Consider the following 26,483-nt stretch of genomic DNA (forward strand, 5'->3'; position numbering starts at 1 on the left):
TACCCACAAACAACCATGGAGCACCTACTGGGGCCACACTTGTGGTCCAGGTGGAGGTTGATAAGACCTCTTATCTCAGGTCCCCAGAAATGCACATGCTATGGTGGGGATGGACTTAGAAACAAATAGCAATAGGTCAGTTTTTGATCAAAACTCTACAGTGCTTTTACTCAGAGTAAAATTCAAGGTTCTTATCCTGGTCACCAGGATCCATCCTGATGATCTGGATCTTTGTCATCTCTGTCCCCATCTCTTTTAGCTCCATTATTACTAAACTTCTCCCTGTTTCTTAAACACACCAGAGCCTTTGCATCTGCTCCTTCTTCTGCCTGGAGCAATCTGGAACAAACCAGTACCTCATGATTAATTCCTTTACAAGCTTCAGGTCTTTGCTCAATGGTAAGTCACCTTGATGAAGTCTTGCTCACCACTCTGCCTATTCAAGATTATACAAGCACCCCCAGACTCCCCACAACTTTATTCTGCTTTGCTTTTTCTACAGCCCTTATCACTCACAATGCATTTTACTTGCTATTTGACTTTTTTGTGTTCCTTCCTCTTCATAATATAAAATCCATGTGTTTTGTCCCTTTTTATTATTAGCCACACTCCCACCCCTGGGTTAGTGCATTTCTTAAGTCTGTAGATGAATGCACAGAATAGCATCAAAAAAGGGGTAAGTCAAGATCACTGAAGGCAGAGGAATGAATGATTGAGAAAAGAAGGAGGATGAAGGTGTGCCTGGAATGGGTGGCTCCCAAAGGTGAGGGTGGTTTTGGGGGTACTCCTGGATGGCAGGGTGGATGTGAAATCACAGTACATTTGTTGTTTAATCTCGTTGGCATACAGATTAAGTTTGAGGATACCAAGATAGTGGTAAGTCTCGACTGTCATTATAAGATGTTTGGACTTTATTCAGTGGGCACTGATGACCCTGTGAAAGTTCTTGAGGACAGTTGTGATTTTTGTATCACTTTGGAAAGGTCCCTGACAGCCAGTGGAGGGTGATAGGTGGGGCAATGCAAGAAGCAGGTGGTATGGTGGGAGAATGAACACCTGGGTCAGAGTCATGGCTATGGGGAGATGTTTCTGGGAGACTAGATGACACTCAGTGACTCTTTAGATTTTGGGACCAGGGTTGGATATGGAGTTGAAGCTACTGCCACTTACTGAGAAAGCAGATGAGAGAGGAGACAGGGTCAGCTTCTCAGGTCCACAACTAAGTGTACTTGCCACATAGTGCCAAGTGCTTAGGAGGGCCCATGATTGGGGTTTAATTCTTGGTGGCTGCCATCTTGGATTTTTAAATATGCTTATCTTTGAATTTATGTTTTGGAAGCAAAGCTTGATGGAATAACAGAATCTTGGCTTATATATGCTCTTATCTCAAGTCAGTTCTCTCCTTCCCTGAGCTAGAAGAGTTCTTGGCTTCCTACTTCCTTGCCTCCTGGTGTCACAGGGTATCAGCTAGCCTTTTCCTCAACCCAGTGACCACTGTTGTCCACTGTCTCCAGTGTGGGACTGGATCAGGAATGGGGAGGATAAGGGTGGTGCACTTAGAACCATGGCTCATTTGGTAATTTGGTGAGAACAAGACTCACCCACTAATGATCTGGATACTGCATGCATCCTGGCAATACACTGGTGGTGGTGGTGGGGTTCTCCCATCTGCCGTGGATTGGGTAGTAGAACCATGGGCACATACATGCTCTCTGGCTTGAGTTTTGCGCCCACTCTAGGACAAGGTGCATGGGTCTGGTGACTGCTGGGAGCGGAAACCTGGCATTTGGTGGGCTGTGTGCACATAAGTTGTGGGTGGGATCTCAAGGAGCCACTTTTGTGGCCCTCTTCATCTGCAGGGATTCTCCTTCTTCAAATCTCAACCTCTCCCCAGACCACCAAGGACATCAGGCCTCAGGCTTCATTGAAGAGGCTGAGGTTATCTGGTTAGGGGTGAAAGAGTGGACTGTATAAGGGCTCTGGAGCCAGAGAGACATTGGTTTAGGTCTCACCTTGTCAGTCACCAGTAGAAGACTAAGGGCAGATTTTATTCTCTTTGAGTTTCACTTACTTACCTATAACATGGATTTGCTAACTCTACTGTGCAAGGTGGGTGTAAAGATCTGAGAAGATAGTGTGTGCTGTGTGTTTAGGACAGTGCCTGGCAGTGTTTAAAGGATGCTGCTGTGGGACCTGAAACCCTCAGTGTCCCTCAACCTCTCTTCCTCAGCTGCCATGTTTCCACACAGTCTGTCTCTGTCCCTTTGTTCCAGAGAAGCCCAAGGCTCCTCCTTCAGGTGTCTTTGATCCTATGTCCTTCTGCTCTCCTTCTGGCTTTGCTCTTTCTAGATCTCTGAGTTCTCCATCCTCTTCTCTTACAACTCCTCCTATGTTTATGCAATATGCTCTTATGTAATGCACTTTACATGAAAGTGCATTAAAGAAAAATTCCAGAATTCTTGATTCTAGCCCATTCAATGTATTTCAAGAAAAATCCAAAAGTGACATAAATGACATAAATCCTATATTTAGAAGAACCAAAAAAGGCTGTGTGCAGTGGCACTCACCTGTAATTTCAGTGGCTCAGGAAGCTGAGGCAGGAGGATCATGAGTTCAAAGCTAGCCTCAGCAACTTAGTGAGTCCTTAAGCAACTCAGTGAGACCCTTTTTATTTAATGAAAATATAAAAAGGGCTGGGGTTGTGACTCAATGGTTAAACACCTCTGGGTTTAATCCCTCGTTCCAAAAAGCAAACAAAAACCCTCAAAAAATTCCGCCAGAAGACTTGTGGAGTTGATAAACAAATTTAGCAAAGCAGCAGATACAAGATCAACATACATAAATATATTGCTTTCCTGAACTTTGATAATGAATCAGCTGAAAAAAAATTAGGAAAATTATATCCCATTCCCAATAATCTTAGAAAATACCTGGGAATAAATCTAACCAAGAAGGTCAAAGACCTCTATAATGAAAACTACAGAATATGAAGAAAGAAGCTGAAGAGTATCTTAGAATATGAAAAGAACTCCCATGTTCTTCTTGGATGGGCAGAATTAATATTATCAAAATTGTCATACTAAAAGACTAATACTTTTGTCAACAAAAGCATTATCAGATTCAATGCAAATCCTATTAAAATACCAATGACATTCTTTACAAAACTAGAAAAAAAATTCATCTGGAAGAATAGCTAAAGCAATTAGACCCAGAATAGCTAAAGCAATTCTGAGCAAGGATAGTGATGCTGGAGGCATCACAATATTGAACCTCAAATTATACCAGAGAGCTATAGTAACCAAAACAGCATGGTATTGGTGCCAAAAAAGACATGAAGACCAACAGAATAGAGTAGAAAACACACAGAGAGAAATCCATATACATATAGTCATCTGACACTCGACAAAGGTGTGGAAAACATATGTTGGAGAAAAGATAGCCTTTTAACAAATGATGCTGGGAAAACTGGATATCCATATGTAGAAGAATGAAACTTGATCCCTATCTCTCATGCTTCACAAAAGCCAACTCAAAGTGAACTCAAAGGCTGAGGAATTAGACAAGAAACTGCAACTGGTAGAAAAAAAATGTAGGCTTAACACTCCAATGTATTGGCACAGGCATTGACTTCCATAACATAACTTCTAAAGTGCAAGAAAGAAAACCAAGAATCAAGTGGGATGGCATCAAATTAACCAGCTTCTGCATAGCAGAGGAAACAAGAGGGTGCAGAGAGAACCTCCAAGAATGGGAGAAGATCTTTGCTACCTGCTCCTCAGCTAGGGGATTAATATCCAGAATATATGAAGAACTCAAAAACCTTTATACCAAACAACAACACCAACCCCAACAACCACCATAAAAACCCCCACCAAATCATCCAATTAATAAATGGGCTAAAGAACTAAATAGATAACTTTTTAAAGAAGAAAGACAAATGGCCAACAAATATATGAAAAAAATGTACAACATCTCTAGAAATCAGGGAAATGCAAATAAAAAGTGCATTGATATTTCATCTCACTCCAATCAGAATGGCAATTATCAAGAATACAGATAATAATAAATGTTGGCTAAGATGTATGTGTGGGGGGAAGGTACACTTATGTATTGTTGGTTGGACTGAGTATTAGTATAAATACTCTGGAAAGCAGTATAGATTTCTCAAAAAAAAAAAAAAACTGCAAATGAAACCACAATATGACTCAGCTATCCCATCCCTTGGTATATATCCAAAAGATCTAAAGTCAGCATATTATAGGGATGTAGCCACATCAGTGTTTACGACAGTGCAATTCATAATAGTCAAGCTATGGAACCAGCCTAGGTGCCCATCAAGAGATGAATGGATAAAGAAAATATGGTACATATACATAATGGAGTTTTACTCAGCCATAAAGAAGAACGAAATTATGTCATTTGCTGGTGAATGGATGGAACTGGAGAACATCATGCTAAGCGAAACAAGCCAGACCCAGAAAGTTAAGGGTCGAATGTTTTCTCTCATTCGTGGCAGTTAGATCAAAGTAAGGGAGAATAAAGGAGGGGAGAATGCCATGAAAATAGGAAGAGAAATTTGTGAGGTAGAGGACAGGGATTGATGGGGAGGGAAGAGGGACAGGAAAAGGGAGGAGTGGTGGAATGAATCTGACCAAACATTCCTAAATACATATATGAATATACCCTAGTGAACTTCACCTTTATGTATATCTATAATGCACTTATTTAAAATAGACCATAAATAGCTGGGCATGGTGGTGCATGCCTATAATCTCAGGGGCTTGGGAGGCTGAAGCAGGAGGATCACAAGTTCAAAGCTAGCCTCAACAACTTAGCAAGGCCCTAAGCAAATCAGTGAGACCCTGTCTCTAAATAGAATACAAAATAGGGCTGGGGATGTGGGCTCAGCGGTTGAGCGCCCCTGAGTTCAATCTCTGATACTCCCCCAAACAGATTATAAATAGATAGAATAAAGATCAATAGTATAGAGGAAAGGGAGGAGGGGGAGGAAGGAGAGAAGTCAAAGAGAAAGGTAAATGAGAAGCACTGGGGACTGATTTGGAGCAAATTACATTCCATGCTTATATAATGATGTCAAAATGAACCCCAAGAGTGACATAAGCCAGAATAGAAGAACACTGCATGATCTCACTTGTTGGTTAAAAAGAAAAAAAAATACACAAAAAAAGTAGAATGGAGGTTCCATGGAGAGGTGGGAGAGGGATACTATTCCCTCTGCCTGGGATATTTTCCCTCCGGTTTCACTTAGTCAAATCCTCTGTGTTTTTTAGATTTTCTTCCAGTTACTTCCTCAAGGAAGTTTTCTCCACTAGAGCCTTTATCTGGGCCTGTTGTCACTTGTTTGTTAGCTGTGGTCCTTAACACCAGTCTCTCACAAACTGCGGGAAAAGATTTTGTGTGCATGCGTTTACCATAGTAGCACAGGCATTCGTCACAGTGCACGGTCAGAGGGGATCAATGGGTATGTGATAAATACAAAGACTAGTCTTTCATCCTAAGACTCAGCCTTTGCCTCCCATCTCGCACCCCTCACTGCTTCATTGGACACCCCAGGCCAGACTTACCTCAAGGTCTCCAGGTAGCACAGAGGTGGTCTCAGGGTCCTACGAAGATTCTGCACTGCAGAGTGACTTAGCGAATTTCCACTAAGGTCCAGCTCCTTCAGGCCTCCACTGACCCTGAGAGTAGAGAAGAGAACCTGCCAGCTATTGTCGGTGATGGGGACCCATCTGGACCTGAGGGAGACAGAGAGGAACAGGAGAGATGTGACCCAGATGTGCAGAGTCTGTGTGCACAGCACTGCACAACAGGGAGGGGTTCTGTCCTCCTGAGCACCAGGCCTCAATGGGGAGTGACATTGTCAGGACTGACCCACGTTTCCACCTGCTCCTGCCAACCTGGTTAGGTGGCCTCCTCTGTGTGGTACCTCATTCTACAACCCTTACCAATATGCAGGGGCAGATAGTTGGTATCTCTTTTTATCTGTAGTACTCAGCATAGCCCCTGGCATAGAGGAGGAGCTTGGAAATTTGGACAGCCTTCCTCCCATCAATGAAGAAAGACATACCTGTCTTTGGCCCAGAATTTTGGAGTCCCAGTGGCTAGAAAGGAGATGGGAACAGAGTCCAGGAGAGACGGTTTGAGGATGATTTTGTGATGGGATGTTGGATATGATTAGATATACTACTCTTCATGTTGGTTTTTGTGGGCCCCTGTACTTTCTAAGGACAGCAAGACCTTAGTGAAGTTCCACAGGAAAGAGATGGCAAAAGGAATGTCCTAGGAGAGAATATTTGCAACCCAGATGGGAGAGGATGATGAGTTTCACATGAGTGTTAGAGTAGACTCTGCCTTATAGGACTTCCACCCATGTACTTTCTCCATTTTCACCCAATACTTTAATGATCTCACTTGCTTCTGGGGTGTTTTGGTTGGATATGAGGTGTCCCTCCAAAACTCCTGTTAATGCAGGAATCTTCAGAGGTAAAATGATTGAATTGTGAGAGCTGTAGTCTTATCAGTCCATTCTAGTTTGAATGAACTGGGTGGTAACCATAGGCAGGTGGGGCATGACTGCAGGAGGTAGGTCACTGGGGTTGTGCCCTGGAAAGGTCCACCTTCCCTGTGGCCTCTTTCCCCTCCCTCTCTTTGCTTCCTGACCTTGTCTTGAGTTCAGAAGCTTTCCTCCACTTCACCCTAAGCCCAGAGCTTGCTTGGTTTTGTAGAGCTTGAATAACGCATCTTTAAATTTTTGCTTCACCTTAAGCCCAGAGCAATGGAGTTGGCCATCTATGGACTGAGACCTCTGAAATCATGAGCCGTAAATAAACTTTTCCTCCTCTAATTTGTACTTGTTGGGTTTTTGGGTCACAGAGATGCAAACGCTTACTGAAGCACAGGGCTTCAACTGCTCAAGCTCGATTCCATGTTTCAGAGTGACATTTCTGTTTTCTTGCCAGAGGTCTCTATCACCACACTCCAGTAACTCTTCCACCCACTACAGTCCAGTCTTAACTCATCTTTCCCCTAAAGCCTCCAGAGCAGTGCAGAGGTGTGGAGCAGAGGCTCTGGAACCAGCTGCCTGCTTGCGAGTCCCCCTCCCTGTGCCTCATTCAGTCTCCTTAGCTGCAAAATCAGGACAGCAATAGCACTTGATGGTGCACAGGGTTTGTGACGATTATAAGATACTGCAGAATCTCTCCCAAATCCTAGCGCAGTTTTAAACATTAATGACTTCAAAAATATAAATGCTACGCATGCATCAAAAAAAAAAAAAAAAGATTCTCCAGGTGGCCAGTGTTGACTGAAACAAAAATTTAAACACGTATTATTCAAGCTCTACAAAACTAAATAAATATAAAATAAATCAAATAATTAAAGTTCCAAAGGATGGATTTTGTTGATTCATACTTAGCATTTTATACTACCTGAAGGGCAAAATTCAAAACTGATTCTTCAAAATGCTTGATGCTTGATTATAAGACAAATAGATACCTGAGGCCTCTCATCCTGTCTTGATATATTTGGTGGTGCTGGGGATTGAACCCAGAGCCTTTTACATGCAAGGCAAGTACTCTACTGACCAAGCTATATGCCCAGCCCCTCTTCCTGGAATATTTTTGTTGGTGGACTCTAGTCTTCTGGCTGTTCTCCCTGCCTGGCCTGGCTGACTTGGAGCCTCTCAAATCTCCCTCTCCACTTGTATACCTCCCACTTTCCCATGGGATGCTGCTACCATCCATTCCAAACTCTCTTTCTCTGGCCTTGTATCCCAGGTTCCTCTTATCCCCCATCTGGTCTCTGCCTCTGTGCCTCTCCAGGATGCACATCAGGGCACTGCCACTTGCAACACCTGTGTCCATATCCTTTAAGGCCAACATCATGTTTACAACCAAGAATAACTAGAAACAATCCCACGAATAGGGTAATGGTCAAATCAGTCATAGAGCTCTCCTGAGGGATGACCCCCATGGTCATTCAAAATGCTGTTGTATCGGACTTAATAACACAAGAAGATAGTCTTGACCTTTTAGGAAAATAAAGCTGACTGATATAAAATGCATAGCATGGTTCAAATGAGTAGAAGACATAACTGAATTATTATTATTATTATTATTTTCTGGTGTCAGGGATTGTACTCAGGGGCCCTTAACCACTGAGCCACACCCAGCCCTATTCATTTCTTTATTTTGAGAGAGAGTCTCAATGGGTTGTTTACAGCCTTGCTAAGTTGCAGAGGCTGGCTTTGGACCTGCAATCCTCTTGCCTCAGTCTTCTGCGCCTTGGGGATTACAGGTGAGAGCCACCATGGCCGGCAATAACTCAATTCTTAATAATGGTCATCTTTGAGTGACAGAATTACAATTGATATTAATGTACATCTTTTTGCTTATCTACATATCTTAATCTTTCTACAGTGAACATGGGTTTTATTATGAGAAAAAGCTTTAAAAATCTGAAAAGAGAAGACTCAAATAAATAAAACATTTTTTTTTCCCTCTGGGCCTTTCTCCTTTTCTGGTTCACTTGTGTGCTCATTCCCTTCTTTGGGCTCCCCGTAATACCTTTTCCATACCTCTATTATCGAAGGCCATCAAATTCTATTGTAATTATTTGATGGATGACTGTTTTCTCTCCCAGTTCCTTAGGGCAGGGATTGTTTTTTTTTTTTTTTTTGATTTGTAATTTGTAGGGCATGGCACAAAATCAGTGTTAAACTAATATTTTTGGAATGAACCATCTAAGGGGGGAAGATAGACTCATACTGATACTGAACCATCAATACTGCAACACAGGCAGGGGAAGTTCCCAGTGTTGCTGGGGTTGGATGGCCACTCAGACAGCCACTGTTTTATGCTTAGAGAGTGTGTTTCAGGTTGAGTGTCCAGGGCAATAGTGGCACCATTGATGCAAATAAGGAAATCAGTTTTGCAGGGAAAAATTGGGGACTCCACTTCATAGACATGTATCCTGAAGTGATGGGGGAAGATCTCAGGGTCAATGTCATTGTCATGGGAAGGGAGAGGGAGGTGTGCTTGAAGCAGTTGAAATAGAAATTTATCATTTCTTGGAGAGATAGCATATCAAGAGAGAGGGGAGCAGAGGCAGATGGATGGCTTGATCCTTGGAGAGGGTAGAGTTTTTTTTTTGGTACTGAGGGATTAAACTCAGGGTGCTTTACCACTGAGCCACATCGCTAGCCCTTTTTATTTATATTTATTTTGAGACAGAGCCTCACTAAGGTGCTGAGGCTGGCTTTGAACCTGCTATCCTCCTGCCTCAACCTCCTGAGCCACTGGGATTACAGGCCTGCACCACTGTGCCCAGTCATGCAGAGGATCTTAAGAAGGTAGAGAATGGTGGTTGGATGGGGCAGTTAGAAATCATGGTGACATCATCCTTTGGCCCCTGGGGCTGAACATGAGTGTCTCCAGTGCTCAGGAAGTGGGTGGGAGCTGATGAGAGGAGAGGTCAGGATACTCACAGAACAACACCAGGGGGTCTCCATCCTTGTCCCTTCTGTGGGCCCTCATTCAGCTGAAGCCTCTTCACATGACGGCAGAATTTAATGCAGAAAATGAACACCAGAAGCTCCATGTCTGTCTGGACATACATCCTTGTTCTTTGGAAACAGTCCATGGCCTGCATTAGGAATTCCTCATCCTGAGTCTCATACAAACAATGGAGAAACTCCAGAGAGTGTGGCTGTCCTGGTGGGGATTTGGCCTCCACCCATTGCAGCAGCTCCCATTTCCTTTCCGGATACAACTGGAAGGTGAAGGGTTCCTCGGTTGCTCTTGACCAGTGATCACTTAAGAGGCCGAACAGGAAGCGCACGGTTGGTGCCCCAAAGAGGTTGTTCCTTCCATACACATCTAGCAGCTCTTCCATACCTCCAAGGCCATCAGGACTTTGGCTTCTTTCCTCATTATCCCTCAAGGCATAGGACATTGCTGCAAAGAACTCCTGGAAACAGAGATGAATGAAGCTATAGGTCAGGGAGTCAGGGCCCTTGCGGAGAACACCCCTCTTCAAGAAAATGGTGATGATGGCTTCATTTAACTCGTGCTTCCTGAGGTCACCTGCACTGAACACAGTCTTTCTTTGCCAGAGGCCTTCAGCAGCCAAAGAACAGAAGTCCTTGAGCTGTGTCCCTAGGTGTGGAGCTGGAAAGGCCTGGAAAAGGTAGTGCATACACAGGCTTGTGAGGGTCTGAATGGTGGGTGGGAGTACTTTCCCCAACTCCATGTTCTCCTTCAGGTAAGTGCAGACCATCCAGGACACCAAGGGCATGAGACACAACGTCAAGAGCTCAGGGTTTGATTTCAGCATAGTAAAGGCTCTGTCTGCTTGGCTTTCATCTGTGAAATATTTGTAGAAATATTCTTTCCTGCCAGACTCTGAGAAGCCCAGGACTTCTACCCAACGTGGTTGCTTCAAAGAAGGAATGAGTTTCTGCAGATCTGTGGTCCGAGATGTGACCAGCAAGGAGGCCTCAGGGAGTATGGCTTTCCCCAGCAAACCACCCAGGAGTGCATGCACGGGCTGTGACTGGCTCCAGTGCACACAGAGCTTAGGACTATGATTCTTCAAGACCCATTTTGGCTCGTCGATACCATCCAGGATGAAGAGCAATTGCCCTGGCTGAGACAGGATCTGCCTGATGGGCGCTGTAGGGGCTTTCCCATCTTCTGAGATGAGCTCAGCCAGACTCACCAACTTGCACTGGGCCAGCTCTCTGCAGCTGAAGTAGAAGACGTGCTGGAAGCGGTCTCTGTACAGCTGGCCTTCTTCCCAGGCTCCCTTCACCTGCCTGGCCAGTGTTGACTTTCCAATTCCAGGAGCCCCATGCAGTATGACAATATGAGGTTCTTTCTGGAAACCTGGGCCTGGGCCAAATAATTCACGGATCTCAATCAAATGTCCTTGCTCCTCCACTATATCACGATGCCAGCTTTTCCTGGCCAGGGGATCCTGGCCTCTGGGATGAGGCTTTTGTAGAAGTAGCAGCTGTGTGAATTTTTGGTGCATATTGTCATTTTTCCAGGATTGTGCGTGGCGGAGCTTTTCTCTTCTCTGGTTTTGATATCTTTCTCTGATTCCTAAATAAGGGAGGAAAAGATGGGAACTAATGGTACAGAACAGAGTTGATCATTTATTCATTTAACAACTGAATTGACTTAGGTACCTACTCTGAGCCACATAGCACATTAACTGCAAGATAATGGTGGGTTATGGCAGGTGACGTAGAAGGAACAAGGGCTTTGGAGTAGAAGATTTTAGTTCAAATCTTTACCAAATCATACTCTCTGATATATATTTTTTTTCATTCAAATATTTATCCAGGGCTTTCCAAATGCCAGGCACTACTCTAGGGGCTGGGAATAAAGAGTGAACCAACAGACACAACTGTCTGCCCTCATTAAGCCTAGGACTTGGGCCATGAGCTGCACTGAGCCTCAGTTTTCTCATCTGTAAGTTGGGCATTTTGATATCTCCTTGTAGGAGGAGTGGAAATCATAGATAATGGAGCAGATGCTGTTGTCTCCTGAATGGCATCTTTTCAACACCCACCTTTGCAGGACCTGCCAATCATATCCTTCAATAAGCACCTGTGATTGTCTGAGGGCTCTCTCATGGCCCACAGTGGGATGTGCCAGAAAGACTGCAAAGCTAATGCTTTAGAGAAAGCATTAGCTGACAACAGATGGGGTCCTCTGTACTCAGGACAGGCAACTCTGAGGAATGTTCTACGTTGTCTCTCAGACATCCTCAACAGCATTGAACCTCAGCTGCTGCTTTGGTTTGGATGTCATTTATTTCCCCCCAAACTCATTGAAATTTGGTTGCTGATGTAGTGGTGTTGGAGGTGGGGCTTAATGGGAGGCATTTAGGTCATGGGGGAGGAGCTTTCATGAAGAGATTCATTCATTTCTTGAGGAAATGAGTTAGCTGTGGAGGGAATTGGACTCCCTTTCCTTTCTTCTGCAGCCTCCTGCTTGCTCTTCTGCCCCCTATCCCTCTCGCACACACGGAGCAGCACAAGATCCTCAACAGAAACTAAGCAGATGTGGCCATCTGATTTAGGACTCTTGGCATCCAGAACTGGCAGGAGATAAGTAAACCCCTTCTCTTTATAAAGTACGTGGTCTCAGTTACTTTGTTGTAGCAACAGAAAATGAACTAAGACAGATGCTCACAGGGGTAGCCTGCTCCATGGTGCACCTTTGCAGGGATTCTTCCTCCCCAGACTCACTTCCTTCTTCACTCCCAGTGCCTCTGGGGAATCACCTCCCCAATAAACTACCTGCACACACAACTCATCTCAGGACCTGCTTCTAAGGGAACCAACCTGTGAAAGATGGAAAGATGCTTAGTGAACAGTGAGAAGCTGAGCTCATCATGCAAGAGATCGTTCCCCACAGATGGTCTTCAGGCTCCAAATTAAGTCAGATTCTGAATGGAGCAATTGTTATAATCTCGCCCCACATTTCTCTTCCTAACATTTTGAATGTCTCTTGCTTTCCCCCCTAGATGAATTTTAAAGATGATCCAGATGGTTCATCTGGGATGGTGAAGACCAGTTTATCCCAGGACACCTGGTGGGCTATATCTGGAGGTCAAGCTTACTACCTGTCCTACCTTTCAGGCAGGATGAAGAAAATCTGGGGAGAGTTTGGAGTGTGGAGTCAATTCATATTGTTATTCTTTGTGAGACTGCAGCTTCAGGGTCCAACTCACCTCTGAAATCATAATCTATGGGTCTGCCTTTATTGTCTCTTGTGAGAACATTTCTAGCAATGTGAATATCTTCTAGGAACAATAGGTCACTGCCAATTGTTACCTGGGGCCACTGTCCACTCTGCTCAGGCTGTGCCTCTTGAGATGCCAAGAGAGGACTTAACTCTTCTGATGTCACTTTTTCCAAAACCTCCTAGTTTTCATGGATCTGTGACCATGGACTGTCCTCTTGAATCAAGTCACACTTAAAAAAAAATATTTTCTTTCTTGAATTAAGTAATACTTAAAAAAAATCCTCTACCTTGAATGAGTTTCATTTTAATGTTACGCCCCTGACCAGGTAGGTGTTGGTCAGCTCCATCCAAATCCACAAAAACCAGGAAAGCTGGCTGGATTTGGCCTGTTTTTGCCAGTCCCAGCCAGCCACCTGTTTTTGTACAAATTGCAAGCTGAGAATGACTGTTACGTTTTCAAATGGTTGAAAAAAAATCAAAAGATGAATATCATTTCATGTTGTGACAATTATATGATATTCAAAATTTAGTGTCCATAAATATAGTGTCATTGGAACACAATCATGACAGTTTGCTGCTGTATCGTCTAAGGTTGCCTTAAGGCTGTGATGGCCGGTTTGAGTAGCTGCGGCAAAGACCCACAGAGTTTAAAATATTGTTTATCATTTCCTTTACACAGGCAGATTTTTCTGCCTTTGTTCTTGATCAATGAGAAAGCCTGCTGTGTGATTTTTGTACTTGTTATGAAACTGTTCAACTTCCACCCTTGAAGAATTTCTTTAGAATTTAGAATCAGGAAAAACTTGAGGAAATGGGTTAGCTGTGGAGGGAATTTGACTCCAGTTCCCTTGAGCGGGTCTTTTCTCTTCTTATTGATAATAGCTATTATGTAACCCATTATATTGCTCTTTTTGCCCTGCTTGCCAGGATGCTCAGAACTGATGGAACCTTTAATTATAGCAACTAATTTGCCTTCATGGTTTTTATACTTGCTTTTTAAAATTTTTTAATCATTATTGCATTGTATGTTTCTGTACGATGCCTTGACTCCTTCCTATTTTTCTGCCTTTCCTCATTTCCTGTCTCCCTTCTTTCTTCCTTCTTTTCTTTTTTTGAATGGGAAGTGGTGTGACTAAATCAGTTGACACACATTGAGCCTAGGCCACATTTTCGGCCCATGAATTCTGTAAATTAACTCCCAGTTGTGTGTAGAAGGATTCTTTTTCACTCAACACCTCTCAGATACAAAAAGAGCATCCCCTAGCATGGGTTAAGACCATAACACCAGAAGCCAGTGTGGCTGTGGCTTTGAAATGACTGTCCTCATTGCCTATACAGCAGAGGGAGTAGGACATAGGGGTTAAAGGTGTGGACTGTGGTGTTGGGGAGAAGGAAGGCTGAATTCCAGCTGTGCCCCTCATTGTGAGACTTTACTTTTTTCAGCCTCAGTTTTCTCATTTGCAAGATGGGACCATAACGGTGGTTGTGAAATTTAAATAGAATATGCAATTGAAGCACTGGCACAGGGTCTGACATGGAGTGGGGTGTCTAGCGAGCACTTGCAGGCACGTGACTTTCTCTAGACCACTTCCAGCAGGGGATTGGTGAGAAGCTCTGTGGACATCAGATCCAGCTTACCTGACCCCAGGCCAGTGGAGTATGTTTCTTGTGCTGGAGAATGAACCCACATCCTCATTTTTAGCGGCTTCCTAGAAGCAGGGCCTAGGTCTAGTGGTGACTGCAGTGTCAGGGGTCCTAGGGAGTGGATTCAGAGGTTCTCCAGGTCCTCTGCTCAGCCTGTTAACCTGGCCCCCAGGGACCTGATTTTGTGCATGCCTTTGTATCCCCGCCATGCCCCAGAAGCTCGGCAAGGCCTCACCTCCATAATAGTTTCCAGATGTTTCAGCCAGAAGCCTCTCAGTCTCAGGAGCTCCCTGATGCCTTGGTTCTGCATTGGTTTGAGATGGAGGTTCCCAGCCCCCCAGCACTGTGGATGTGGGGGCATTGGGTGACTCTTGGCTTGGAGACTCCTGGTCTGTAGAGCTTGAAGGAGCTCTGTGGAGGAACAAGGGAGAATTTCCTGGATGGGGGGATGGGGGATGACAAAAGAGAAATGATTAGCTACTGAAAATGCACTTTGACTCTCACAATGATCTTGCGGACTAGTTGTTAAGATCTTATTGTTTAAGCCACATCAAGGTAGATGGAGAGTTTTATTTTCTTACGGCTGTTCTGAAACATTTTGGTGGGAATATAGTGTGTTTAAGGTTGCAAGATTTTGATGAACCACTTGAGAGGCCAAACTCCCTATTTCAAGTAACCATAGTTACTCTGCAGCTTCCTGGGCAGGGTGGATCCTCTTTACTGCAGTGCACAGTTTTGCCAGACACTGAGAACTCAGGCCATGCAAGTTGGAGGTAGAGTTGAATTGTTCAAAGTGATAGAGAGCAGCAGAGCAGTCTGGTACTGATTTGGGCATGGGAAAGAGGAGAGTGCTCTTGGGAGGCATAAATAGTGGGGGATCTTTGTTAGGGGAGACAGGTGAGCAGTCTAGCCCCTCTTATATCAAAGTAGAGTGTTTGCTCAGATTTTGTGCAAGTAGATATGTGTGTGCGTGCATGTGTGTGTGTGTGTGTGTGTGTGTGTGTAGTTTAATTCTACCCTGTGGAGTTGGAGGTGGTACAAGGAGCTAAAATTAAGTAGTATGAAGTCTCAGATGAGGGTGGAAAGACTTGTTCCACATCATACCACAAGTGGGTGAAGTCAGAATGAAAACTGAGGGCAATGGAGTTGGATCCTGTAGCCACCTATGCCAGGACTTGGGAGCAGAGGATCGAGAGTGGGCACAGAGGAAGGGGAAGGAAATTGGGGCAAACCCAGGACTTCCACAAAGCAGTGACAGGGTGGAGAATGAAATAACTTCCCCAGGCATGGATTGCTCTGGATTCTAGCCCTGGCTCTGCCCCTAAGTGCTTGTGAGTTTGAACAGGCGGGCTGTTCTCTTTAGCTCTTCTGCACTGTCAAGAGGTGGCCATTTTGATTGTTGGGATAGGAGAGGAAGAGGCAAGGGTGTAGCTGAGGTTTGAACCCTGGTGACCAAAACGGTAGAGAATAAAATAAGAGAAGTTAGGAAAGGGAACTGGCTGGGGATGAGGAATGAGCCCAGCCTCATGCTCAGATTTTGTGCAAGTAGATATGTGTGTGCGTACATGCATGCATGTGTGTGTGTGTGTGTTTTCATCTGGAGAACAGAAGCCTCTTTTGAACTTCTGGGCTACCCTGACCCTGTGGATCTTCAGTGCCCACCAAGATTATGGGATGAGCTCTGCATGGTCAAGGACCATGCCACACAGGACTGATGCACATGGGTCCCAGTTTCCCCATCTGTCAAACGGAAAGGGGAGCAGTCTCAGCACTGAGAGGTCCTTGAAGGACCATTACTTCCAGCCGTATGGCTCTCACCACCCCTATCCTGGCTCTTTCATCTTTCCTCTATAGTATGCCCCCCCAGGTCCCCATGAAGGTCCATGTGTAACTGTGGGGACCCACTGGCTGACTCACTGCCCCACCCCAGTCCCAGGCAGGGCTCTTAACTCACCTTTCTGGATGTGGCTAGGTGTTACAGGAAAAATTCTCTTTGATTCCCGGGTGGACCCGGTGCAAGGAAAATTCCAGAACTTCAGCACTTCTGTGGAGGTGGGCCAGCTGGGGGACTCCATGGCGGGTGTTTTTGGGGAGCCAATGATTAAGGAAGAGTTGCCTATGGGAAGGAGACAGAGAGGTTGAGGGCTTGTCCAAGGGGCAGGAACAGAAGCCAGACTGAGCCTGGGGTTCTTCATATTAATCAGCTCCCATTTCTTAACCAAGTGAGGTCGGGAGAAACCCATGAGCCCACTGAGGCCCTCACAACCTCCCCCCGACAGGCTTATCCAGAGAATGATATCCTCACAGACACCACTGGGCAAAAAGTCCTGATCTGGGGCTCAGAGAATTTGCCTACCTTTCCTGGTTCTGATGTTGCTTCTTTGGGTAAGTTAACATTCCCCTCTGAGCATTAGCTCTCCCATGTGAGGCTGCCAGCACCTGCCTCCCCAGGTTGCCAATAATGATAATAGCAGCAGCAGCAACAATAGCAAGAGCTTGCATTTATGGAGCATTTACTGTATATTAGACTCTGCTAACCGTTTCACATGGATTATCTCTTTTAACTCCCACACAGGCTCTTACTCTCTCATGGAGAAACAGAAGCAGAGTAGTAAAGCGACTTGTCCAGGGTGGCAGTGCTGTGACAGGAGCCTGCCTCTGCCTATCTCCCAGTCATGTTCATAACTACAATGCTCTGTAAGGGCTTCTTGGGGAGCCGGGCTTGAAACCCATGCCCACTCCTCTCTGTACCCTTCTGAATGCCAGTCTACCCCCCATCAGCCCTCCAGGCACTGTGAGGATCCCATGGGGGATAGAAATGCACTGGAATAGAAGAGGGTATAGGGCAAGGAGTCTAGCAAGAGCCCCCCCAGCAAGCCTTCTAGCTCTAGCCTAGTCTTCATGCTCCTTTGGACAGTCCCAAGTCACCCACCCAGAGGTGGCTTGGTGGGAGGGTGGTAGTGCCAGTGGGACTGGGGTAGGGTCTTTTTCTACTCACTTGAAGTCAAGGTCGTCTGTGCCTGGGCCTGGGCACACAGCAGACTCAGGCCCATCTGTTCCCAGGTATGGAAGGCCAGGTCCCAGGCTCGCTGCTCCCCATACTGAGCCACCAGTTGTGAGGCCACCTCCGTGCCACTTGCCTTCTCTGGTTGAGCTGGTGTCACACCAGAAGGACACCCAAAGAGTGTTTTGTTGGATAGCCGAAGCTGGAATTCCTTCAGCTCCTCTTTCGGCAGTAGCTCCAGGTAATGAGCCAGCTGGTCCTGGGTCCCTCTGGCCATCTCTGCCCCAGGAAGGAGAGCCTTGGGGATATTCATGGGGGGAGCAGTGGGCAAGTGAGTGGGTGGTGAAGGGCATCAGGCAGGTAGAGAAGAGTGATCTTCCTTTGCCTTGGCCAATGCACGTCTCTCAATGCACGACTCTCCTGGGGATCATGTCTCTTAGCCTGGCAAACTCCGATTCAGCATTTGGGACTCAGTTTTGTAAACTGAGGGCATCTGCCAATATAGATGATATCAGGAGGAGAGAGGGGAGTGGTAGGAGAACCACAGGAGGGAGGAGACCCAAGGGGACTGGAAGATACTGGGAGAAGTCAGAGTCCATGGAGGTGCGGGGGCAGGGCCCAGGGCTGGTCAGGAAAGGTGATGGGGAGGAGGAAAGGGAGGAGGGAGGGGTGGGAGGATGGAGGGATGGGGAGATGAGGGTGTGACTGACACTTACTATTCTGGGTTCCTCAGATTCTTCCTTCTCCTGGGATCTGGACTCCTGGAATCAACCCTTGGGACACAGCACTGAGAGGGGGTGAGGTGGAGGGGGGAGAGAGGCCACCCAAGTGGTGGGCTCAGAGCCCAAGATTCAGTTCAGACCCATTTGCAGTTCTCTCCAGAATGCTCCTGGTTGGGACATCTCCTGGTTGAGAACAACCCAGAGCTGGCCACAGCAGGAAGGACAAGTCACCCAGAGGAAACCTCTGAGGGGTGTGGTCAGGGGAGGGGAGGGGCCTGGACAGGCCTATCTACATCCAGGACAGACACATGCTGTGTGTAGGTGCACATTGCACCCTGTCACCCACCACCTGAGCCTGCCTACAAGGCCAGGGTGCAGACTCTCCAGGCAGGGGCTGGGGGTCTGTGCCCTGGCACTCAGGGTAGGTGGGGTCCCCCTGTGCCTGCCAGGGCAGCTTCTTAGTGGAAAACGTTAGAGTTGTCCAGGAAGCATCTTTCCAGCCTCTCATGGTTTGGGGGCTTCCTAAGCCCACTTGCTCATCCTGACATCTATCTATCTATCTATCTATCTATCTATCTATCTATCTATCTTTCTATCTATCTCTATATTATCTGGGAATAGATAGATTCCAGATCGAGGGGGCTGTGCAGGCTGCCCAGCTCTCAGCTAGCAAACATCTCCACCCGAAAGCGGAACAGTCCCTGCCTTATCGTCGCGAAGCCAGGCACTGGGGGAATCAGAGACAGATGTTCTTCCTCTTTTGTCAAAGTGGCAGAGTTTGGGGACTCTAGGCTGGAGAATGACATTGCCCAACTCATTTGCTATTGTGCAATAAATAACAGCAGGAGTTTCAGAAGATGCCTTGACTTGCCCTGAGCTGGAGGAGCCCAGGCTTCAGGAGCTTCAGTCCATGGCTCGCTTGGCCACTGGCTCCCTGAGTGGCTCATTCATGTCTTTGAGCCTCAGTCTGTTTTTTTTTTTTTTTTAAATTAAGTGGGACATCATAAGTTTTCCAAGAGCCTCCAGTTCAGCAGGCATTCTTCAAACATCCTGGAGCTGAGCTCTCAATCAGATCACTTCCTTTTTCCCCTGCAGCCTGCCTGGATCACATGCTCTTTGTTTCAGTAAATGACTGCTGGGGTCCCAAACATTGGGTCCTCCTTGACTCCTGTCTCTCAAACCTCACATCCAATCTAGCAACTTTTGCTGACATCATTTAGAGAGATCCCGAGTCTTCTTGCCCCTGCCTATTGAGACTGCTGGTCCAGCCAGCATCTCTTTTACCAGGATTGCTTCTCTAGCTTCCAAATTCTTCTCCATGGTGCTGATGATGCCCTTTTGCTGTCTACTTAGCCCAGCAGCCAGAATTATCCATCTAAAATATGAATTAATTCAGTTCTCTCCATCTCACTATGAGTAAGAGCCAAAGTCCTCCCAGTGGCTCACAAGATGCTCTAATCCAGCCCTGTGGTCTCTCTGGATGATATCCGAATCCCTTTCCCTCTCTCATTCTGCTGGGGGTCCTCTTGGCCTCCTTCCTAGTCTTTGAACACACCAAAACCATTCTCACCCCCGGGCCTTTGCACTGGCTGTTCATTCTCTTGGAATGACTTCCCCCAGCTATCCAGACTCTTGCTACCTGTACTATAAAGCATCACTCCTTCCCTCTAATACTCTTCACCCTGCTTTATTTTCCATTGACACCACCTGACATTATAGACTTTGTGTCATCCTCACCTGCAAATAGAATGTTAACTTTTGGAAGACAGGATTTCACTTGTTTTATGGACTCTTATATTCCCTAGGCCTAAATCATTGCCTGGCTCACAATATCACAATAAATGCTTAGGGATCCTGAATGTCTTTTTGACTTCTTTCCTTTTTCATCCTTCTGAGCAGCCATTTACTCTGGCCACTAGATGGCACTCAAGTACTTTCTGTAGGTTGAAACTGCCTCATCAATTAGAGGATCTCTGGTTCTCTCCAACTGAGTGCTTTTTTTTTTTTTTTTAATTGCAAAATTATCTTCTTGCGGACCCAATTTAAAAGCAAAGTATTTTACAAGGTTTCTAGCTACATAAACCAAAAAAAAAATAGATGTTATCTGTTCTCTATCACGTGTAATTATAATGCCCCAGAGTCACCTGCATTCATTTTTTTTTTTAGCTATTCTTTTTGACACTTGCCTTCACAGTTCTAAATAAACATTTCTACTATTAGCTCTTTATCATTAGCTTTAGGTATCAGCTTTTGACTTCCTGCTATACAACATGAGGATTTAACTCTTTTCATGCTCATTTTCATCCAAATACAATCTTTCCCCTGCTCCATCCCCCATCTTCCCAATAAAGTCCTCCCCCCCCACCCCCGCACCCCCAGGTGGCACATATAAATGGAATCATATAATTAAAAACAAAAACCTCTATTGGGGCCTGGATTTTTAAAGTCCTCTCTGTTTCTGGTGCTTTGGGTCTTTGCTTCCTTTCATTGCAGGCCTTTTAGGAGCACATAAAAAAACCAATTTTATTCAAGTCATGTTATTTTCTACTAAAAAAGGACCGATGAGGATCCTCCACATGTCCCCTACTGGACCAGAGTGAACTAATGCTTTCTTTGTAGATTTAAATTATCATGACTTCAAGCCAAATCTCTGCAACTCTTGGATGTAGGTCTCCTTAAAATTTGTTTCCTCTCAGCTGTTTCCAAAAATGTCCTTGGCATTACCTGATGGGGATTCTGGAGTCAGTCCTCAGTATGCTTTCTGACCTCCTGGTCTTACTGCCTTGCTGTTGTCCCCAGGATTTCAGATGCCATCTCTGGCTCCCTGAGATTGATGGGCCTTGTTGTTCTTTCTGGTTCACCAAATCTGGGGGTCACTGTTATTTTTTTGCTCATTCCTAAAATGTGGGACAGGATCCCCTCAATTCTCCCTGACACAGCAGAGACGGTGATATAAAGATAATGACTTTGAGGGGCTGGGGTTGTGGCTCAGTGGTGGAGCACTTGCCTTGCACACGTGAGGCACTGGGTTCGATCCTCAGCACCACATAAAAATAAATAAAAATATTGTGTCCATCTACAACTAAAAATATTAAAAAAAGATAACAACTTTAAACAGACCCTCTTTTGTTTTGTTAAAAATATTTTTTAGTTGTAGATGGACACAATACCTTTATTTATTTATCTTTATAATGGGGCTGAAGATCAAACCCAGTGCCTCGCCCATGCTAGGGGAGTGCTGTACCACTGAGCCACAACCCCAGCCCTGAACAGACCCTCTTAGAGGATCAGGGATAAAGGGAAATGAAGAGAGCAGAAGGTGACTTACAGTGGCAGCTGCTAATAGTGTTCGTGGAGCCCACAGGTCCAAGACCATTCTTAGGGCCTCTTTTCCAGCCTGCAGTCTCTGGCTCTGTCTGACCTTCTTTTGACATGGCTAGGTCATTCTTCAGCCCCATGATTCTCCAGTCACCTCCATGCCTGGGAGGCTGGGTCCATCTGGCTTCAGGTCCCAGGAAGAGATCAAGTTTTCTCCATGTCTACAATCATTCCAACGCAGTGAAGCTTTGACCTTCTCTCATGATGAGTGACATGGAACTCTATCTAACCCTTTAGGTGTGTGGTCGGCACTATGGACCCAACAAGACAATAGCTGACAATTCGTCTTCTACAACTTGGTATATTTCAGGCTTAGCTAAAACTGTGCACAGAACACTGGTACTTGTCATTCTTGGTTAAAAAAGTACAATCTAGTCCATCTAGTCTCCCTCATTCCCTGTGCCTCCTCTTCCTCCTTTTTTTCCCCTTGATACTGGGAATTGAACCCAGGGGTGCTCTACCACTGGCCAATCCCCAGTCCTCTTTAGTTTTTAATTTGAGACAGGGCTTTGCTAATTTGCAGAGACTACCCTCGAGCTTGCACTCCTCCTGCCTCAACTTCCCGGGTTGCTGGGACTGCAGGTATTTGCCACTGTGCCTGCTCCTCTTCTTCCTTCTAATCTTTCCTCCAGTACAAAGTGAAGGAAATATCAGGAATTGGTGTCTCTCCCCTAAACATGGTTTGCCTTTAATCTCTGTGAAATCGGACAATATCATAAAAAAAAACACACCCAGATTCTGTAAGGAATATTGATATTTATTTGGGAAAAGCAGAACAGTTCACGAGAATATCAAGATATTGCAGTGGGAATATGCATGATATAGTAAACTATGGGTGAATTCAAAGAGGATGAGGCAGCCGGGCAGTGGGGCACACCCCTGTCATCCCACTTACTTGGGAGACTGAGGAAGGAGGATTGTAAGTTTGAGGTCAGCCTGGGCAACTTAGTGAGTCTCTGTCTCAAAACAAACAAACAAACAAACAAACAACAACAACAAAAAAACAAACAAAAATACAAAATGTAAAAAGGGCTGAGGATATAGCTCAGAGGTAGAGTGTCCCTGGGTTTAATCCCTAGTACCTAAGAGGGCGGGGAAGGCCAGTTTTCAAAAAGGGAAGCTTTCAAAGACAAAAATAGGGAGGATTACATCAGATATTTTGAAACAATAATTCTTGACCACGATGATTAATAATAGGAGTGGTGTCAGTGTGAGGTTGAACAGACAGTTAAGAAGTTGTGGGGCAGATGTCCCTGAAGAAGTACTTTTTATATAAGGTTCTGGTGTGGCATTTGGTGATAGTAATGATTAGGCAGCCATGTATTGGAATCCTTCTTTTGTAACCTCCCTGGTTTATTTACTTTTTTTTAAAAATTAAGATTGACACAAGTACTCCATTTTGATCATGACAGCATTCACATTCCTTCACAACAAGAATATACACGTTCATATCACCATTTTCTAAGAACACATAATGTCCAAGGGACACAGTCAATTTACATCACTTACAGTAAACACATCCTCCCACTCTGAATATTCTCATTTGACTTTCTTAATTGCATTTAAGTCTCAGTCGAGAACAATGATGGGTTCCTGAGTATGTCCCATAAAAATCACCCACCACCGGGGTCCTCCTATACTCCAGGTGAGGCAGACCAAAATCTCCACTCCAGAAATCATGTATAATGTTTTAGGAATTCTTTTTACCTTGAAAACACTTCAAATGTACAGGAAAATGGCAAGAGTTGTGCAGTGAGCTTCCATATAACCTTTATCTAGATTCCCCCATTGTTACATTATGACATTTGCTTTCTAACTCTGTACACCATTGTTCAATTTATTTTTTATTTATTTTTGGCTGGTTATGTGAGAATAAGTTGTAGATGTCATGTCTTTTCACTTATAAGGACTTTGGCAAGGATCTACTAAGGATAGTTATTTTCTTATATAACCACAATATGATTCTGGAAATTCAACATTAATCCGATACTACTATCCAAATACACTTAATTTTTAAAGAGAAATTTCCCCCTTATTTTTTAAATCCATTATTAGCATAACAAAATATAATACAAAAAAAAGGTAAAGTAAAAAGTTAAAATTTTCAACTTCCATCATCATTCCAACCACTTCCCAGGGGGTAACCAGTGATATATGGATGTTACATGAATATTTCAATGTTACATTAAAAAATTACACTTTTTCATGAATGTAGTTACTTCTCTATGTACCACATATGTAGAACCTGATTTTTTTTTAAAGCAGAGAATTCTTTTTTTTGAGATGGGGTCTAACTATGTTGCTGAGCCTGTCATTTTGATTTATTTCTGGTTTTTAATTTTAGTTACTTTCTCCATTGAGTCACTGTTCTTTTAATGTAGTTCCTCTCCTTGCTGGTTTTCATTTCCTCTTCATGAAATATCTTATTGAATATGTTTTTTTAGTGCAGGCTTTCAAGTTGTGAATTCTTTTAACTTTTGTTTATCATGGAATGTTTTTATTTAATCATCTATCTGAAGCTTAATTTTGCTGGTTATAGTATTCTTGACTGGCATCCATTTTCTTTTAGAGCTTGGTATATGTTATTCCAAGACCTCCTATCTTTTGAGGGATCAGCTAAGATCTGGATTGGTTTTTCCCTAAATTTTATTGTTTTTCTCTGGCAGCCTTTAAAATTCTATTATTATTCTGTATTAGGCATTTTCATGACAATGTGCCTTGGTGTGGGTCTGCTGTAATTTTGTATATTTGGGGTCCTGTAAGCCTGCTGTATTTGATTTTCTATTTCATTCTTTAGGTCTGGGAAATTTTCTAATATTATTTCATTGAGAAGATTGTGCATTCCTTTGGTTTGTATCTCTGAGTCTTCAACTATTCCATATTTCTTGAAAGTTCTGTTCATGGTCTCTTAACATATTTTCTCCACAATCAACTTTGTCTTCAAGATTATATATTTTGTCTTCATTGCCTGAAGCTCTGTCTTCTTTGTGATGTTTTCAATTGAATTTTTAATTTGGTTTATTGATTCCTTCATTTTGAGGATTTCTGCTTGTTTTTTTTTTTTTTCAGAATCTCTATCTCTTTAATGAAGTGATCTTTCACTTCCTGTATTTTCTCTCTGATTTCACTCCTTATGCCATCCTTTACTTTGCAGATCAGTTTAACTATCTACATTCTAAACTTCTTCTCTGACATTTCTTCCACTGTGGTATCAATAGATTCTATTCTTGGAATATCTTGGTTTGTTTGGGGCTATTTGTTTCCTTTCATGTTGCTTGCATGTCTACCCATGTAACAGTGTGGATATGAGGCAGTAGAGTTTCTACCCTGTGGACTTACAGTGTCTCTGAAGGTTTATAGTACCTCACTGTTTAGGGAGAGGCAAATAATAACAACAACCAATGAAAACAATATACAGCATTAAACCAAATATTTCCTGCTCTAACATCTACAATGCTAATTATCACAATAAACAGAAATGATACGATCAGTTGTTGCCTACAAGACAAACAGCATGTTTGCAAAAGGGTTTCCAATTTCAAATGGTGGACAGGGAGAGAACAGAAGTGGTATAGGATTTGATGATTATGAGGGAAAGGAGAGAAGATAGAAGCAAAAAATTAAAGAAAGAATGAAAGAGAGAACAATAGCGGTTGTTTGTTAGTGGAAGAAAAGAAAGAAAGAGAATCAAGAGAGACAGGTGAGAGAAAAATATATATAAAGTAAAAATTTAAAAAAATTAAAAATAAAAATAAAAGAATAAAAAGCAAAACTGAAATATACTAATCAAATATCCTAGTCCTCAAAAACCTGATCCATGAAAAATGACTGGCTTCAAAACTGCTGGAAATGAGAAAAAAAAAATCAAAATATGAGTTGTGTAAATGCCCATGAACCATTAAGGTCACAATTAAACAGAGGAAAAAAAAGAAAGAAAGAAAAAAAGAAAAAGAAACCAAAAAAATGAACAAAGGAAAAAAAATAAAAAAAATTAATGAAAAGTTAAAAGAATTCTCTCCATTGGAGTTCAAAAGGTTTTCAGCTTCCTTTCTCAGCAGTTTTAGGTTGGGTCATCTGGAGCATAATGCTCCAGTCTCTGGACAGCTGGAGAGAGGTAATTCCACAGGTGGAATTCCTTGAGGCAAGGTTTAGGCTTAGGTGAGCTCCAGGCTCTTCACTGAATGCCAGTTGGTCTGAAGATTTTATTTATTTTTATTTATTTTTTTTAACATAATTAGTAAGATAGTTTTATTTGATTTTTTAAAAAGATTTTTATTGTTGGTTGTTCAAAACATTACAAAGCTCTTGACATATCATATTTCACATTTTGATTGAAGTGGGTTATGAACTCCCATTTTTACCACGTATACAGATTGCAGAATCACATTGGTTACGCATCCACGTTTTTACATAGTGCCATAATAGTGTCTGTTGTATTCTGCTGCCTTTCCTATCCTCTACTATCCCCCTCCCCTCCCCTCCACTCTTCTCTCTCTACCCCATCTACTGTAATTCATTTCTCCCCCTTGTTTTTTTTCCCTTTCCCCTCACTTCCTCTTGTATGTAATTTTGTATAACAATGAGGGTCTCCTTCCATTTCCATGCAATTTCCCTTCTCTCTCCCTTTCCCTCCTACCTCTCATCCCTGTTTAATGTTAATCTTCTTCTCATGCTCTTCGTCCCTACCCTGTCCTTGTTTACTCCCCTTATATCAAAGAAGACATTTGGCATTTGTTTTTTAGGGATTGGCTAGCTTCACTTAGCATAATCTGCTCTAATGCCATCCATTTCCCTGCAATTCTTTGATTTTGTCATTTTTAAATGCAGAGTAATACTCCATTGTGTATAAATGCCACATTTTTTTTTTATCCATTCGTCTATTGAAGGGCATCTAGGTTGGTTCCACAATCTTGCTATTGTGAATTGTGCTGCTATGAACATCGATGTAGCAGTGTCCCT

The 26,483-nt window shown here is 43.7% G+C and overlaps 1 protein-coding gene across 1 annotated transcript in view; it reads right to left on the reverse strand.

The window, feature by feature from the left end:
- The window catches only part of Nlrp1 (NLR family pyrin domain containing 1), a 37,829-nt gene extending 20,128 nt beyond the window's left edge, over positions 1–17,701 (reverse strand). The window contains exons 1-5 of the mRNA XM_026393939.2: positions 17,419–17,701; positions 16,375–16,536; positions 14,656–14,856; positions 9,506–11,123; positions 5,586–5,756 (exon numbers count right to left, since the gene is read on the reverse strand). Of these exons, the coding sequence (XP_026249724.2) occupies positions 5,586–5,756; positions 9,506–11,123; positions 14,656–14,856; positions 16,375–16,536; positions 17,419–17,701 (2,435 nt within the window). The remainder of the gene's footprint in view (positions 1–5,585; positions 5,757–9,505; positions 11,124–14,655; positions 14,857–16,374; positions 16,537–17,418) is intronic.
- Positions 17,702–26,483: the final 8,782 nt, after the last annotated feature.

Source organism: Urocitellus parryii, chromosome 7 (genome assembly GCF_045843805.1).
Source record: "Urocitellus parryii isolate mUroPar1 chromosome 7, mUroPar1.hap1, whole genome shotgun sequence".
Taxonomy (NCBI): domain Eukaryota; kingdom Metazoa; phylum Chordata; class Mammalia; order Rodentia; family Sciuridae; genus Urocitellus; species Urocitellus parryii.